Genomic DNA, 16,299 nt, shown 5'->3' on the forward strand with positions numbered 1-16,299 from the left:
GGTGGGGTAAATAAATAGCTTTACTTGTGCCAACAGCCAAAGAAACACTCAATATAAGCAAAACCAGAAACTTCATGTTCCATTTTTAGAAGCAGCATTGCAAATAACACACCAAAGAGTATTTCAAATGTGGAGAATGAAAAAATGAACAGTGTGGAAAACCCAAATCACAGAAAACCAAAACATTTCTTCTTGGAATCAACAAAGTCATTAAGACTGTTAATTTCGCCCTTTATCTTGCAAAGTTCCTGAGTTAGCTGATCCTGCCTCTTGAGAAGCTCAGTGAGTCGTGCCTGTGCATGGTCCACCCCAGTATCCCTGACCATAACACGTTGACGCATATCATCAACCCATGACCTCTCGATTCCAAGTTGGACGGCATCATTGCATAGTATAAGGAACTCCTCTTTTCGCTGAGAAGTAACACTAACTGCACTTTCATTTTGAAGGAACAACAGCATATCTGCCAAAGTTTTCAATATCCAAGCTTGAAACCTCTCACTTAACTTCTGACAAACATTCCGAAGATGAGGATGTACTGCAAATAACTCCGCCAGCAGAGCAATTTGTGGATCATCCAGATCAACAAGGTGCTTATATGCTCCCAATTCCCCAATGATCGATGAATGGCTATCTGCAGAATCTCCTAAAATTAAGTTGAATGAGTTAGCTACTATTGGGTGACATGTATACATATAAGATGGAAGATAGATAAGAAGAGTGTGCTAACCTGGAGGAGGAGCCTCAATGCTGTTGTCATCTTCTGGTGCATGGATATCTCTGCCAGTAGCACTGATGTCAGTTACAACCAATGTACTCATTCCATCACCTTCAGTACCAGCTGACAAAGTTGCTTTCATAGCTTCCTCTGGTGTAGACCCTGCTTGAACGATTTGTTTTACTGTGTCCCCAACACTCTGTACAACAACAAAAGGAAAAAATTATTTAAGTTTGTTATAGATTTGAGTGGACCACTCTTCCATATTGTAATGTACATAAGTTGGTAAAATAGTTATTTGAGAAACTTTTGGGGTTACTATTGTTTCTCCAAGCGCATGTTGTTTGTCTAGAAAACTTGGTTCACGATCCACCTTCTTCTATTTGAAATATTGAACAATCATGAAAGGAATTAGTCTTTACTATTACTGAGATTTATTACTCAAAAACCCAGAAAATTGCTAAACTTACATGCAAAGGCATTTTACATAGAGGAGCTGTTAATGATGTTGGAGATGGCCTTCTTAGTTCCGATCCAGATGCTGGTATTATTGATGTGACTGATGCCGGATCTTTCCCAATAATGGCTGTCTCTGTTTCATTAATACTCTGTACAATGCCAAAAGATATGTTTTAACTTTCATTGTATCTAATTTAATTCCTTCCCTTCTTCGTATTTAGTCTAATAATATCTAGTTTTTCAGAAAAGAAAAAGAAAAAGAAAAAAAGCTATACCTCAGTCAAGTTTGGCAAAGAAATGGGTGACAATTTCTGCTCCAACGATTGTAAGTGAGGTGTCCCTTTGAATTCTTTCTCTGATTCAGGGAACTCATATGATCCAGATGCAGTTGCACCGCTTTCAATTTGGTTGTGTTCATGTACCGTTCCAGCTAAGTTACTCAGTATAGACTGATTGGTCCCATTGATTTGCGAAGAAGGCTGCTCAATTACGGATGTTGCTGGATCTTCATGGTTCAATTGAAGTTGAGAAGTGGTTTCTGGCATAGAATCCCACTCCTGTGGAAAATAATAAATCAGAAAAAAGTTGGACTAACATGTTCAAAAGAACAATGTCATATGACAAACTTACATGTGCATGTGATTTCCGCTGACATGCGTCTAATGAGACTGACTGGGAGCTAGCTGATTCTGAATGAGTTGATGAAGTAACTATAATGGCATTATCTGATGTAGTTCCCTTTTCAACACCTCTCTTTATACTCTGCAGAAAAATAAAAGATATGTAACTTTGTAGTGTACTTCCATTCCTCTTATAAAAAATTAGCGCTATGCCATTTGAAAGGGAACAAGTAATTGTTCCGGTGATGGGTTTTTGTTTTTTCTGAATGAGAGGACAAATTCATGTTAGAGTTTCTCTGATTCAGAATCCTCTTGAATACTATTCATTTCCCATTAAATTCCTTAGCGGAAGGTACATAGTCAGGTGGTACGACATTATTTACCTGAGGAATTTCAGCAGTACTTTCAATTTCTCCAAATGGCTTTAGTTGGTTCTTCAAACAAGGTTCACTCATTGATTGTCCATCCACCAACTCCTACATGTAATAAGCTCAGGGTCATTAGTCTTAAGCTATTCATTTCCTCCAATACTGAGAAGAGCTTAAACTAAACTCACTTGCGAGTGTGGTTTATGTTGTTGAATATCCATGAGACTTGGAGATGGCCTGTCAATCAGTTCAAAATTTGTTGGTAAAGTTGCTGTAGCCGGTATCTCTGAAGCGGGAACTTCCCCAATAAATTTCTTAGTTGATTCTTCAATAACCTGAGCGAGTAACACCGAAACATACAGAAAGAGTAGCTCAGTAAGTTTAAATTTTTAAATAAATGTAATGAAGTTATAGATAACAAGGATTGTTTTTTATTAATGAATTTAGTTAAACTCAAAATAAATGAAGACAAGATGTGGGTTAGCCAGTAGCGATATATCTCAGTCAAGTTTAGGGAAGCAATGGATGAGTCATCCGATTTGATGCCATTGCTTTTTGCTTAGATTGATTGGTACTGACCTGTGAAGAAGGCAACTCATTTCCTGAGGCTAGTGGAGATTCAGGGACAACTGGAAAGTCTGTAATGGCTTCCTCAGTAGGATTTTCCACTCCAATATCTCCTGCTATAGAGGCTTCAGCTGATTCAATCATATCATAAACTATCCATTTCAAATCCCATCGGGCAACCATTTCTAATTCCAAGTCTTTACCTGAAAATATTTAAATTAAGGATTTCATCAGACCATGAAACTCAAGGTATAAAAATGCAATTTCAACTTTCGATAGTGGATCAATAGTATTGTCACAATTAAAGATAAAAAATGTTTTTTAGTTTCATAATAGTAACAATAGTTTATCATTCTTTTCTTTTTTTCATTATTTGGAAAAAAACCACGGTGACTCTATGTCTTAGAGGTCATAATCTTTATAGCAACAGCATATGCACGGCCATATGCGTGACAGGGGACTTATTCAAAATATGACTATATCCTATGAAAAATATACATGATTAGTTGAAAAGTTAGAAATTTCAACAACTGTATTTTTAGAAGAAAATTATATTTAGAACCTATTTTCGTTTACAATTTCTTACAACCATATCTTAACTGTTAGTTTCCGTTAATCAACGGTTAAGATTTTCGCAAATCAAATTTATTAATTAATTATTAATTCACAATAAATGACAACCATTGATTGGCGGAAATCAACGATTAACATATGATTGTAAGAGTTTATAAACTATTTGGATTATAAATATAACCCTTCCCGTATTTTTATACATTTAAAGCAAAATAACAAAAATAAAACATAACTTAGCTCATATTTTGTAATTTTTTGTAAAAATTTTATAAATCATGCGTGATAGAGAAACACATATGGCAGAAGACTAAGTTATGGGAATTTATATTTGATGATTCCATCATACCATATGTTTAACCATCAAGAAACACGTGTATTGTACTTTACCTCCGCCCCTGATTTTGTCCATGAGCTGCTGAAGAGTAGTAGTTGAAGTCAAAGAGAGTTCTGGATTACAATTTTGGACAAAACGATGCCTTACAGTTTGCAATTCAGACCCTTGGCAAAGGCTTGGCAGTTGTATAAATATTACAGGTTTCAGTTTTGGAAGCACAACTTTCATCCTTCCTTTCTCGCCACCTTGTGCGTGCTCACATCTGAATAGTTCTTCTAGTTCAGAGGCTTCGTTTATGATGAGAACCTTTAGGTTTGGAAGATCATTAGATACGGAGACTGGGATTAAATGTTTCAACTTGTGGCATTGTTGGACGACAAGCATTTCTAACTTTGGGAAGCATGCCTGTGGCTGTGGCTGTGGAGAATGAAGATTTGACAATTTGTGATTCTCTGCATCCTCTTCAATGATCTCCTTTAATTCCTCGCATCGGTGTATCTCTAGACGCTTCAACTCTGGTAAGTATCTTATCACGGAAGCTGGAAAGATTACTTCCGATTTTGCACATCTCTTTATTACCACTCTTGTAAGATTTTCAAAGGTAAGAGAAATTTTGGATGCCGCACAAACATACGTCATCTGAGGTAGATCGTTCAAATACAGGAATTGTAACCCAAAGCTCACTGGTTTTCCAATGATCTCAAGTCCATTGAGATTAAAAATACCTTCTAATTTGGAGTCCCGTAGTTTTAGAGTTTCCAAAGTGAGGAAATGCTTCTCAATATCTCGTATGTCCTGTGAAACATAAATAAAATTTGTACAAAAGGAATCGGTACACCGGAGAAAGACCTTCATTTTTTACGAAAATGGATCTATTTAAATCATGTGCGTGAGCGATTCCATAAATATACTCCCGAAAAATAAGTGGGTATAGGAAAGACAAGAAAGATATTTGTAGATGAAGAAAATTAAATTTTAAATGCTGTGGGTAGGAGTGTTAATGGGCCGAGCCGAGCTTTGTTTAAATGTGTCAGACCTGACCTACCTAGTCTGTTACCTGTTATGAATATAATTATTGGTTATTGGCATGTAGCCTGTTTTATTTACAAAAAAATAAAACCTTGTTTAGCTTGTTAGCCTGTTTTAAAAAAATAAGACAACAAAAATTTATTCAAACAGAATATACAATCAACAGCACTAGTAATTCCATAAATATTCATAAATTCAATGTATATCCAAACAGCATAATATAGAACAAAATTATTCAAAAAATCTATTTAACCAATAAAATGGGATGAAATGGATTGAGGAGAGAGAGGAGGCTATCACAAGTAGTATAAAAAATATTAAATAAAACTAAAAATTAATATATTAGGTCAGCCTGAGAGGCTCCAAGGCCGAGCTTTTGAATTGGAGCCTGAGACTTTTTTATTAAATGGGCTTTTATACAAATCCAAGTCTGGTTCTAATAACCAATTTCAGATATGTAAGTTCAGGCCTTCACGAGTCAAGCCAAAGGCCCTTATAAGGCCCCTGGTTTGTTTACAACCCCTAGCTGTGGGTAATAGTAATTCCAAATTTTACATTTTAATAGATTGTTGCATTATTAAAAAATTTGGCATTTTAAGTTGCTATTATTTTGGACTCTTAAGTCATAACTTTTTTAATAATGTGATAGGATTAGGGGTGGCAATTTGGATTGACCCGTCACGACCCGCCAAAAACGGGACGAGACGGGTTGGCCCGCCATTGAATATGGGTTGAAAAATTGAACCCACCTCGTTTTATGGTGGGTTGACCCGTCAACCCACCAATTAAAAAAAATTAATTAAAATTTAAAATAAAATTATATTTTATGAACTTTTCTAATATTATTTTATCTTATTTCACACTTCTCTTAATTTTTTTTAGTCTTAATCTGAAATGTATACTAATATTTGTCAAACATTCTTTAGGAACTCATTTGTCTCCATGTATAGATAACATTTTTCGTAAATAAAATTTTTATTCTTTATCTTTTATAGGAAGTATTAAGATAAAAAAAAAATTAGATATCACGAAAATTTATTGACAAATGAAATACTTCCTAATTATAAAAAAATAAAAAAAAATATAACCTGACGGGTTGAACCCATTTTGACCCACTTCAAGGCGAGGCGAGTTGAAGTGGGTTGAAAACCTCAACCCAACTACCCCATTTTGGGAGGTTGAACCGCCGAACTCAACCCATATTGCTACATGGACATAGGATAGTGTAAACAGTGGCGGTGCCACATTATTCTTAGATGATGTACAAGCATCTGGTTGTATTTAAATGTTCCCTTCATAATTTAAAACCGAACCCACTTGATTTAATTTTGACATTAACATTTAAGAGTTTAATTTATATATATTTTTAATGTAAGAAAAATTTATATTAATTTTTACTAATATGTTGACGTATCGTTATATATTACTGTCTTATTCTTTTATTAATTAGAATGAGAGTAATTCATAAAAATATATTAAATTATTAATAAAGTAATGTAACACTTCTCGATACACGCATACCAATTAAATTTTTTTTTGATACCAATTAAATTTCAGTATGAACCTTCGGTAATTTAGCCTTAACTGAATAATAAAATTAATTTTCGACACATATTAACTAAAATAAATGAAAAGGGGTCGTACCTTTGCGCTAGTGTTATTCGGTTTCTCCCCCAACAGCCCAGCTTTGACCGGTGTCGTGTCAAACTCTGGACAAGAATACAGAGTAAAGTCACGAAGAGATGGCCACGATGGATCATAATTTTCTGGGAAGATGCTAATTATATTTCGCAACTCAGAAAGGTCAAGCTGTCTTACTGCAGGAAATTCGATCTTGAGTTTATTTTGATTTTGATCAATCAACTGATTTTCATGTATATTTTGACCAAATATGTATTTCAACTCGCGACAATCATGAATTGACAAACTCTCAAGTTGTCGAAGATTCTGAGCATAAATGACTGGGATTACATATTCGAGCTGGTTGCAACTCTCGACTTCGAGCTGGTTCAAGGCAAAAAGCTCGATCCTGAGTTCATTTTGACTCTCAATGGCTAACTGATGATCTCCATCTGTGCATTGTTTGAATATGTACTTTAACTTACCACAATCCTGAATGTTCAAACTCTCTAGTTGTTGAAGGCTTCGAGGAGAAATGAATGGAAAAATATATTCCAGCTGGTAACAATCCCAGACTTCGAGGTGTTTCAGTGAAGAAAGGTCGATCTTGAAACAATTTTTACTCTGATCAGCTAGATGATCTCCATGTGTGCACTGGTCGAATATGTATTTCAACTTCTCACAACGATGAATTTCCAAACTCTGTAATTGAACAAGGCTCTCAGCAGAAGTGACGGGGATTATATATTTTAAATTGGCGCAACTTCTAACTTCGAGGTTTTTCAAGGCACGAAACTCAATTTTAAGTTCATTTTGATTTTGATCGACCAGCTGATCTTCATGCATATATTCACCGAACATCCATTTCAACTCACCACACGCCTCAATTAGCAAATCCTCCAATTGGACAAGATTCTGAGCAAAAGTGATTGGAATTACATATTCTAATTGCTCGCACTGCTCGATTTTGAGCCATTTTAATTTGGAGAACATCAAGTTGTGGTCATCTGATCTAATCTCGCTTTTGTCATCATCTGCCAGTACATGCTTCAGTCCATCACATTCTAATACTTCTAATTTCTCCAATTGTACCAGAATTCGAGCAATCATAGGTGTGAAAAGAGATGTCAGCTGTGGACAACCACATAAATATAGCTGCCCTAATTTCTGGAAAGAGTCACTGGAAGGCAAACGACCGCACCATAAAGCTCTGAAATGCTCCATCCTCTCAATTCTCAGGGTAACCAACTTGGAGAAGAGATTTACTAACTCACTCGAATGATTTCTATTGTCAACCAAACACTCTATCTCCTTAGAATTTCTGATCCCAAGCTCACTGATATCTTCTCCTCCTTTAAATACATCAGGTACAATATTTCTCTGGCCTCCCTCAATCTTTGCTAAATACAGAACTTCTGCTTTTTTTGCCAAACCTTTAATTGCCTCGTTTGGTTTTTGATAGCAACCAAGCAATAAAGTTCTGCGATGAGTGAAAAAATATCTCATATCATATTTTTTATGCAGGGCTCCTAATTTTATTGCATAACTTTGCAGTGTTTGGGGGACACTAAACTTGTTAAAGAATTCAACAGTGTTTTCATTGTAAACATCCCATTTAGACCTCTCATCAACGATGTACAATTCTTCCAGCCGTGGGAGTCTTCCAATCACTTCAAAATTATTCATTTTCATATCACATTTATATAACTCTAACAATCTCAACTTTGTCAATAGTTGTATAACTGCATCAACATTTGAAAATTCAAGGATTGAACAACTCGTCAACTTAAGATTTTCAAGTGTCTTTATATCTTCTTCAAATAAGATGTCACTCAATTCCCAACCATGAAGGAGTAGATAACGAAGATTGATCAACGATTTGAACAACATCGCTGGCAATGGCCGTCTCGCCTGTTCATTGACAAGAATCAGAACTCTGAGCTTTCCCATTCCTTTGAAAATCTCATCACTTACTTCCAATTTTGTGCCTATGCGTAGGAACTCGAGATTGGAACAATCCAATTGATCTGGGACTTCATTACACCATAGATATCTTAATGAGTTGGAATGCACATTCACATTCACTCCCAAAGCACACTTGATCACTTTTTTATCATTCTCTGCGATCCAGTGGGCTACATCACGAACTAAGTCGTGCATTTTGACACATTCTCCTACTTTAGCATCTACATCTAACAACAAACAAGAACTATTGAGCTTATTTTTTGCAACACTCACTTCGTTCCTTGCCACTTCATACGAGTGAACTTCTCCAACTAAGCCTAGCCCTATTGCACATCTGGTTAAAAATTCAAGTGGAATTTCGTAATCTTCGGGGAACACAGAACACAACAAGAAGAGTGACTTGGCTTCCTTGATGTTTAAATTATCATAGCTTAGTTGGAGGCACTTGTAAGGATTCTGCAAACCTTCTTCAATATTTACTGCTATTGAATTTTTCAATCTATGCAAAGCAACATTCCAGTTCGTTTCATCCTTGCCTTTCAAAGTGGCAGCCAAAGCAGCAATAGCAACAGGCAGTCCTAGACATTCTTCTGAAATTAATCTTGCCAAATCCTTTATGGTATCAGATGTGGCTTCACATATGCATGCTTCCTTTTGAAAAAGAGTCCACGCTTCTTCATTGGTTAAGATTGATAGTGGAATCTTTGGTTTACAATCCATCAAATTACAAACGTCTACAGATCGTGTGGTAATGAGAACCTTGCAACCTAAGTGATCTTTACCTGAGGGAATCCCTATGACTCCAAAATCAAGCCTTTCCCAAACATCATCCAGAATTAGAAGAGTCCTCTTTTCTTGAGTTAATCTCGTGTGCAAGCGTCGAGCTTTCTCCCTTTCTTCACTTTCTGGAAATGGGAACGACAATGAGCTTGCAATTTTATCTTGGATCCTTCCCACATCTACAGTGCTAGACACAGGCACAAAAAGCACTTTGTCAAAAAGATGCTCTGACTCTGCTTTCTTGCAAACTTGCATCGCCAATGTGGTTTTCCCACAACCCCCCATCCCATATAATCCAATCAAGGTAACCTTATCATCTTTCACTGCCTCCATAAGTTGCGTATAAGCAGATTGCCTACTATCAAACTCCAAACATTTTTCTGAAGGAAAATGTTGCGTTGCCGACGGAAGTGTAGCAACGCGTTCAAGTTGTATATACTTACTACCTTCTTCAATACATTTTTCAATGTCCACTTTTTTCTGTGCTAACTTCTTGCCCCGATTGTATCGCCAAAACCAATTAGGACAACGCCCAAAACACCACTTCTTGTTTGTCCGTGCTTCTATAAGTAACTCCTCCCCATTGTTTATTTCTGTCTTAGCTTCCTTCAACCACTCATCCAAAACTTCAGCACTCTTCATTGCTTGTTTCGTGACATGTTTAGCACGGTCTTCTACGCTATTTCTTGTGCTGATCAAGTTGTCTTCCTTCTTTCGAAGGTCTTCAACAAAATTGTTGAAGCAGCAAGGATACCTTATTTCATTTACTGCTCTCCGCAGCAAATCTTTTCCAAAGTCAGACACGGAGGAGGTAAAACACTCCATCAATTTCCTCCACCAAATGCAATTTAATTGACCTGAACAAAACAGTAGTGATGAACATGCAATATTTCGATTCTATATATATATATATATATATATATTGAGTTGAAAGATATAGCAAAGTGTTGAGATGTCAAAATAGGCTCCAATTCTGTTGTTGAAAAGTTTAGTGATGTGCTAATGGGAGAAACACTATTTTGTTTTGCTTATGGACATATACCATGATTCGGCTTCTTCTTATCCTTATTGCTACAATGACTCAGCGTTTATCATTTGCAAAGCTCTATGTAACATTTTTTGAAATTAAAATAAAATTTTTGTTTAATGCTAATAATACGAGCGTAACATATACTATTGAAAGTTGCTTTTCTAAATAAGCATCAATAGATTTTTTTGTCTTCATACGACACACGTAAAATTATGCACATTCAAGCAACCTCCATGTAAGATTTCTTGAAAATAATTATCCTGAATAAACCCCAATAACAAGCATGTCAGTGTCACCTTCACCTAATAGAATTTGAGTAACTTATCAAAATTGTCATATTTTTTCTGTAATCCTTTGAAAGTATTCTTTGCCATGTGTATAAGGGTATAATAATGATTAAGCTTTTTCAGCACCAGCAAAAAGCTTTTAAAGGTTTAATATACATCAATGGGATTAGGGTTGCTTTAACGTGATATATTTTTTAAAATATCTAAATAAGGACATATTTAGCTTTGTTTAATTTAAAATATATTTTCAGCTTAACTCATTATAATTTAAAAGTAATATTACCTTCCTAGCTCATGAACTTCGACAAACAGAACAAGTTATTTTGTGTTAAATTTACCTTATTTTCGGCAATACAAACACGAGCTTGAGGCTTTCATCCTTGGTGTATGGTGTTCCCCTTGCTTCAATCTCCAGCATCAATAGCAGAATAAGGTACTCCCATACCGACAAATTGGTGAGTGGTGACCATTTTTCTAAAAAAGCGATAAGTCAGTGAGTGGTTGGTGACCATTTTTCTAAAAAAGCAAGTCTTGGTCTTCTTTAGTTATTTATTAGTATTATTTTGTTGCATTATCTGTAGAACTGCGAGTCAGCAACGTTGACCATTTGCCAATGGCATGGTCTAATATGTAATGTAAGTGTAACCATAAAAATTCTCTCCACCTGAGCATACGCTTGAAATATGCACTCAGGCCCAATATAAATTGTTTTGCACTTTGTATTTTGGAACATCCCCCCTACAAGTTTTGATAACCAAAAATATAAAGGCCCGATACCAAAACCTTCGGTTCTTTGTTTTTATCCCCAAGTACCATATAAACAACCTCCAAGCCATGCCATGATTTGTGTGAAATGAAAAGACCAAATGCAATCGCCAAAAAACTTCTGGACTAATAGTCATTACGCACAAAGGATTTCATCTAGTTTTTCAATGTGCATTTTTTTTTCTTTGCAATCTTCTTGCCCAGACAGTATCGCCAAATCCAATTTGGACAGTGCCCAAAACAATAGCTCTTGTTTTGTCCTTGCTTTTTCAAATAGCTGCTCCCCATTGTTTATTTCTGTGTTAGCTTCCTCCAACAATTTATGAACTAATCCAGCAGTCTTTTTGCTTTATTTCTTGACTTAATCAAAGCGTTCTTGGACGCTATTTCTCTTTTCAACAAATGTGTCCTCCTTCTTCTGAAGGTCTTCAACAAAATTATTGAAGCAGCAAGGATAATGTAATTGATCTACTGCTCCTCCCACCAAATAAATATCTTGCAATTGCAGAAGCAAAGCAGGAAAGCCACTCCGTCAATTTCCTCCACCGAAGGCAACTTAATTCACCTGAACTGTAGAGATGAACATACAATAATGAATTAGAAAAATTCAACAAGTACATCATTTTTGATTCTGTATATATTGGATTTAAAGATATGGCAAAGTGTTGAGGATGTGAATATTGACTCCAATTCTATTTGGTGAAGGGTTGGTTACCGATGTGCTAATGGAAGAAATAATCTCAGAATTTGTTCATTTTCTTGCAATTCACACACTAGCCAGCTTGCAATTCTTTTTTGGATCCTTTGCACTTGTACAGTACTAGAGACAACCACAATGACCATTTCGTCAAAAAGTTCCCCTTCCTTTGCTCTCTTCCCAACTTCAATTTTTAAAGTGGTTTTACTTTTACCACAACCCCCATACCATACAATCCAATCATGTTAACCTCTTCAGCTTTCAGCATATTGTCTACTCTCAAACTTAAAACATCTTCCCCAAGAAAAATATCCTAAGCCTGGAAGTGAAGCAAGGTGTTCAGTTTTGGGTATAGTTACTCTCTGCTAACTTCTTCCCCAGACGGTATCACCTCACGCGCTCCAGCCCAGCATCATCCTTTTTTTTTATCTAATTGTTCATGACTACAATCCACACTATGTATCTAACTGGCTCCAACTAAATCATCCATGTATCCAAATCACAAGCCCCTCGTATCCAATTGCCTAAACCTTGTACTATATAATAAATGCAGGTTGTCTATAACAGTCTGAATCATTCCGCTGCTCCAGGATTTTACGTCATACTCATAAGTCATAATTCTAGCATGAACTACAATTATTTTGTGTAATGATTTTATAATTTTTATCATGCAATATCTAAACCACCCTAAGCAAGAACGAGGATAAACCCCTCAATATCAGAATGCAATTTAAGAAATCTAGCCGTTGGTTGATTACTGGTTCAGTGAGCTCCAGGACCACATAAAAGCATACAGAATAGACATATTCAACAAAATAAAATCACTGACAGAAAGAACCGCAAACACTCTGCAAGTCCAACACTAATATCCTGCTCTCTGAAAGAACGCTCCGGAAATAGGTTTTCATTTGTGAATGAATGAGATAATTTCATGTAACATGAAAGTAATATTCTTCATTAATTACTTCTTGCATGATCAAATTTTATTGAATTTGCATAGTCAGAGTAGCAATGGAAATAGAGACCATGGACGTCTGGACCATTGGATTCACCAACGGTTCTGAAAAGGAGGATCAGTCACATCAAAAAAACAATTTTCTGCATAGATTTGCATACAATCCAATAGCTCTCTTCATTTTTTTTTTTTGTCTCTATTAAAGTTGTTGAATTTAAAATTGGTTTCAGCCTTTAATTGAATCGATTCTTTCCCAGTAAAAACTGGTCAGAAATACAGTTACAAGAAGGCAGGCCCAATGCCAATCTGTCCTGAACTCTTGCAATGAGTTACCCCTCCTATGGCAAGAAGAAACTTTACTGAACAGGCAATCACTAGATCTTAAAGTCTAAACAACTGTTACAAGATAAAATTTCACCCTCTAAAACATCCGTGGTTAATGTCTCGTTGGTCTCTAACCAAGTTGACATAGTGTACTGTTAAATCTAAAATGTTGTGGGAAGAATGCTAAAAAGCAACCCAAATAATTGTTTCACCAATGCATGACCTACAAAGCGTTTGCTTCTGCAGCAGCATGAAGAAGCTCATCAGGAGTTGCAGCAGGGTCAAGGTCCCAACATCGTTCAGGCAAATTGCTTGCCTCCCCCTTCAGCAACCAAGAAGGAACTTGGTGTGAAAAACGTAACATTTCTCTTCTTGGTATCCATTTTATGGCACTTTTGTCTGTATTCCTCTTATATACTGTTTTAAATCCAGCCAATTTAATAAGGGGAGTAACACAAACACCAAGTTCCTCGGAGTAATCATCCAGCACCTCCACCATTTCATATTGATGCCTCACTTCGTCTGGAGTAGATCTGTTCCACTCCGGTGACCAATTTCGATAAACAGCCCAAATATCTCCACTTCTGGGATATATGCGAACACAACCGCCTCGACCAGCCTTCTCCTGGCTTAGAACATGAGAAAATATGTTAACTTGGTCAACAACATCAGAATTCCAAGCCCGGAAATTTCCGCAAGATTTGGTAAAACCAGAATCAAGCCAGTTTACTGAGCCAAACTCACTATCAGTTTTGGAACTCAAGTAACTTATATGAATCTTAAATGGATTAACAGATACAACCTCACGGATCAGACAATACAATCGTGGCATGCCATCTTCCTCATCATAGAGGGCCCATATCTGCTTCGGCCTGAAGCATTCCTCTGACCTATCTTTATCAAAGTCATGAAAGTCAGGATCTGGAACAGTTATTGAGATTGGACTAGTTTTCCCGTGCTCTAATTGAAGACCAGAAACATTCAGAACTGCTCTTCTACATGTCTCTCTTTTAACTTGACCAACTTCAGCTTGTGATTTTTCTCTCTTATTCACAGTTGCAACTACTGCAGCTGCAGATGAAAACTTCATCTCTTCCAGTTTCTTCCTAATTTCTGTCCTGGCTTTCTCAATCAATAATTTTCTCGCATCAAATGCTGGTGCCGTGGAGCACTGCTTGGTTTGTACTTCACTTGTGCCGGAAAGCTTTTGGTCAAGTCCAATGATATCATTTCCATTGGCCACTACTGATTCTGAAGCACATTTTGACCCCTTTTCTTCATAGCCATTTCTGAAACTGGCTCCCACAACAACTTTACGTTTCTTGTCAGGTCTACTTGGCTTAACTTCCTGTGGTTCATTACAGGACAATGATACATCTGAATTTATATTGACCACAGTCCTATCAGCTCCTGATTTAACTTTTGGTCTTCCCCTCTTCACATTTCCATTGGCCTGACAAACAGAATCAGCAGGTAAGGTAGTTGATCCATTTTGATTGACGAGCCCAGCAGAGCCCCACTGAAATGAGACATTTGAAGCATACTCATATCCATGTCCAGAATGGTATCCTGAGACCCCATTCCCATTGAAATAGGTGGCACTAGTTGGAACATATGTAACTCCATCAAATGAATGACTTCCATACCCATTTCCTGGCACATATGACCCAGGACAATATGGAAATGAACCATTTGCCGGGGCTGCCCCAGTTTCAACAGCGATGAAAGTACCACGGCAGTTCTTACAAGAGAGTCTTTTATTCACATACTTGCGCATATACTCATACTGAACCTTACAAGAGGTGCAAATTGTCCAAAAGGTGTCAAGCCTACCACGAGAGGTTGACAAATTGGAACATTTGTCATAACCTGTAGCCCCTGTGACATGGACAGATGACAAATTCATCTGATTAATCCCACCCAACTGTGCATTTCTCTTGAGATCGTAAGACCTACGCATAGCACTATCTGATAGCCAAGTCCATGCCTCGGAAACAAGCTTAAATGCCCCATCAGCTCCCACACATTTGTTCTTATCTGGATGAAGCAACACTGCCATCTTCTTGTACTGTTTCTTGACAGCCTCTTTATCTGCAGAAGGTTTTAATCCAAGAATCGAATAATAATCTAGTTCACCATTATGTTTGACCTCAGAAGCGATGTATACTTCGAAAGTGGCCACCATTTGAGATATACCCTCCAATCCCGGACAAAGCATTTTAGCCTTTACAGCATAGTTTTTTGCACTTAAGAAGTCTCTCTGAGCAAATCGCTTCTCAGCAATCTCTATTGCTTTAAGTGCTTCCTCGTTGTTTGCTTCCATGTAGGAACCAAAACACTTCACAACTGAACTCTTGAAACAAAAGCTATGACCAGCCCAACATCGTTTCCAATATTATATATAACCTCGTTTCCATGCCTGCTGACAGTTTTGAAATGAAAGAAAAAGTAAAAGTTAATATTGGTTTTAAAGCTGAAAAAACTCTCATCTGAGATCCAAGAACACAAACGCCAAGACTAACTAGAATTCATACTCTACAGTTGCTGAGAAACCAAGTGCAGCCCAAACACCCAAACTGTGGAGACAGATCATGGCATTCAGTTTATTAAAACACAATTTTCCATCTTCAACATAAAATTCATAAAACATTTAACTTTACTTTCTCTTCTTTTTCCTGAATCTTGTAATAAGCCAAACACTTCCAATTTCAAAATCAATAAACCAACTATCTCTTGAAACCACTCGAAAGCATGACCCAACTTTCAATCAGCACCCAATTCAGCTAAATTTCATAAAATCTAAAACATCTGCACAGAGATCGAAAATTTATAACCAAAAGCCCCAAGATTTATACTCATAAAAGAAATAAAAAAAGCCCCACAGATGCAATAAAAATAAGCACAACAATTAAGGAAGGAAAAAAAAAAACTTACTGAAAGGCAGACCCAGATCGACACGTGTACTTGGGAGCTGGAGCAAAATTTAGTTGAACTAACTCTGAATCTCACTGCACTAAAAACAGGGAAACACAGAACCCGATTTGTTCGGACAGAGTGGTGTTCGGTAAATGGTAAAGGTCAAGGCTTTCTTACTGGGAAAGTGGGATTTGAATGGCTCCCGGATCCGGGTTGAGAAGAATCCGAAGTGGGTCCGATCCGGGCCACGGTGGCGGCGATGAATAGGAGCTTCCGACAATCGCCGATCAGA

General features: G+C 36.8%; 2 protein-coding genes across 8 annotated transcripts; both read right to left on the reverse strand.

Moving 5' to 3' along the window:
* Positions 1-10,817, reverse strand: LOC133305048 (uncharacterized). 6 transcript variants are annotated; one of them, XM_061505162.1, is made up of 12 exons: positions 10,689-10,817; positions 6,313-9,890; positions 3,693-4,434; positions 2,745-2,935; positions 2,354-2,500; positions 2,181-2,273; positions 1,808-1,939; positions 1,453-1,734; positions 1,189-1,326; positions 1,038-1,094; positions 731-917; positions 1-646 (listed from the first exon to the last, which is right to left on the reverse strand). In XM_061505162.1, exons 2-12 carry the CDS (start codon positions 9,856-9,858, stop codon positions 168-170), a joined length of 5,994 nt encoding a protein of 1,997 aa, XP_061361146.1. In that variant the 5' UTR covers positions 9,859-9,890; positions 10,689-10,817; the 3' UTR covers positions 1-167. The 6 variants fall into 6 exon arrangements, with proteins under 6 accessions (XP_061361146.1, XP_061361148.1, XP_061361147.1 ...); XM_061505164.1 differs by having other exon boundaries at positions 1-634; positions 1,038-1,097; XM_061505163.1 differs by having other exon boundaries at positions 1-643; positions 1,038-1,097.
* A 2,152-nt stretch (positions 10,818-12,969) lies between these two features.
* Positions 12,970-16,299, reverse strand: LOC133305043 (uncharacterized). 2 transcript variants are annotated; one of them, XM_061505154.1, is made up of 2 exons: positions 16,026-16,299; positions 12,970-15,510 (listed from the first exon to the last, which is right to left on the reverse strand). In XM_061505154.1, the coding sequence occupies exon 2, from the start codon at positions 15,412-15,414 to the stop codon at positions 13,315-13,317; it is 2,100 nt and encodes a 699-aa protein (XP_061361138.1). In that variant the 5' UTR covers positions 15,415-15,510; positions 16,026-16,299; the 3' UTR covers positions 12,970-13,314. The 2 variants fall into 2 exon arrangements, with proteins under 2 accessions (XP_061361138.1, XP_061361137.1); XM_061505153.1 differs by having other exon boundaries at positions 12,970-15,513.

This window comes from Gastrolobium bilobum, unplaced genomic scaffold (assembly GCF_033153095.1).
Source record: "Gastrolobium bilobum isolate Gb01-03AN ecotype WA unplaced genomic scaffold, APGP_CSIRO_Gbil_v1 utg45939, whole genome shotgun sequence".
Classification (NCBI taxonomy): Eukaryota; Viridiplantae; Streptophyta; class Magnoliopsida; order Fabales; family Fabaceae; genus Gastrolobium; species Gastrolobium bilobum.

Excerpts from the sequence above, each read along its gene's own strand:
- LOC133305043 (XM_061505154.1), bottom strand. The coding sequence starts at position 15,414 with ATGGAAGCAAACAACGAGGAAGCACTTAAAGCAATAGAGATTGCTGAG.
- LOC133305048 (XM_061505161.1), bottom strand. The coding sequence starts at position 9,858 with ATGGAGTGTTTTACCTCCTCCGTGTCTGACTTTGGAAAAGATTTGCTG. Across the intron at positions 2,501-2,744 it reads ATGAGTTGCCTTCTTCACAG|GTTATTGAAGAATCAACTAA; the intron begins GTCAGTACCAAT and ends TTACTCGCTCAG. Across the intron at positions 2,274-2,353 it reads AACATAAACCACACTCGCAA|GAGTTGGTGGATGGACAATC; the intron begins GTGAGTTTAGTT and ends TATTACATGTAG.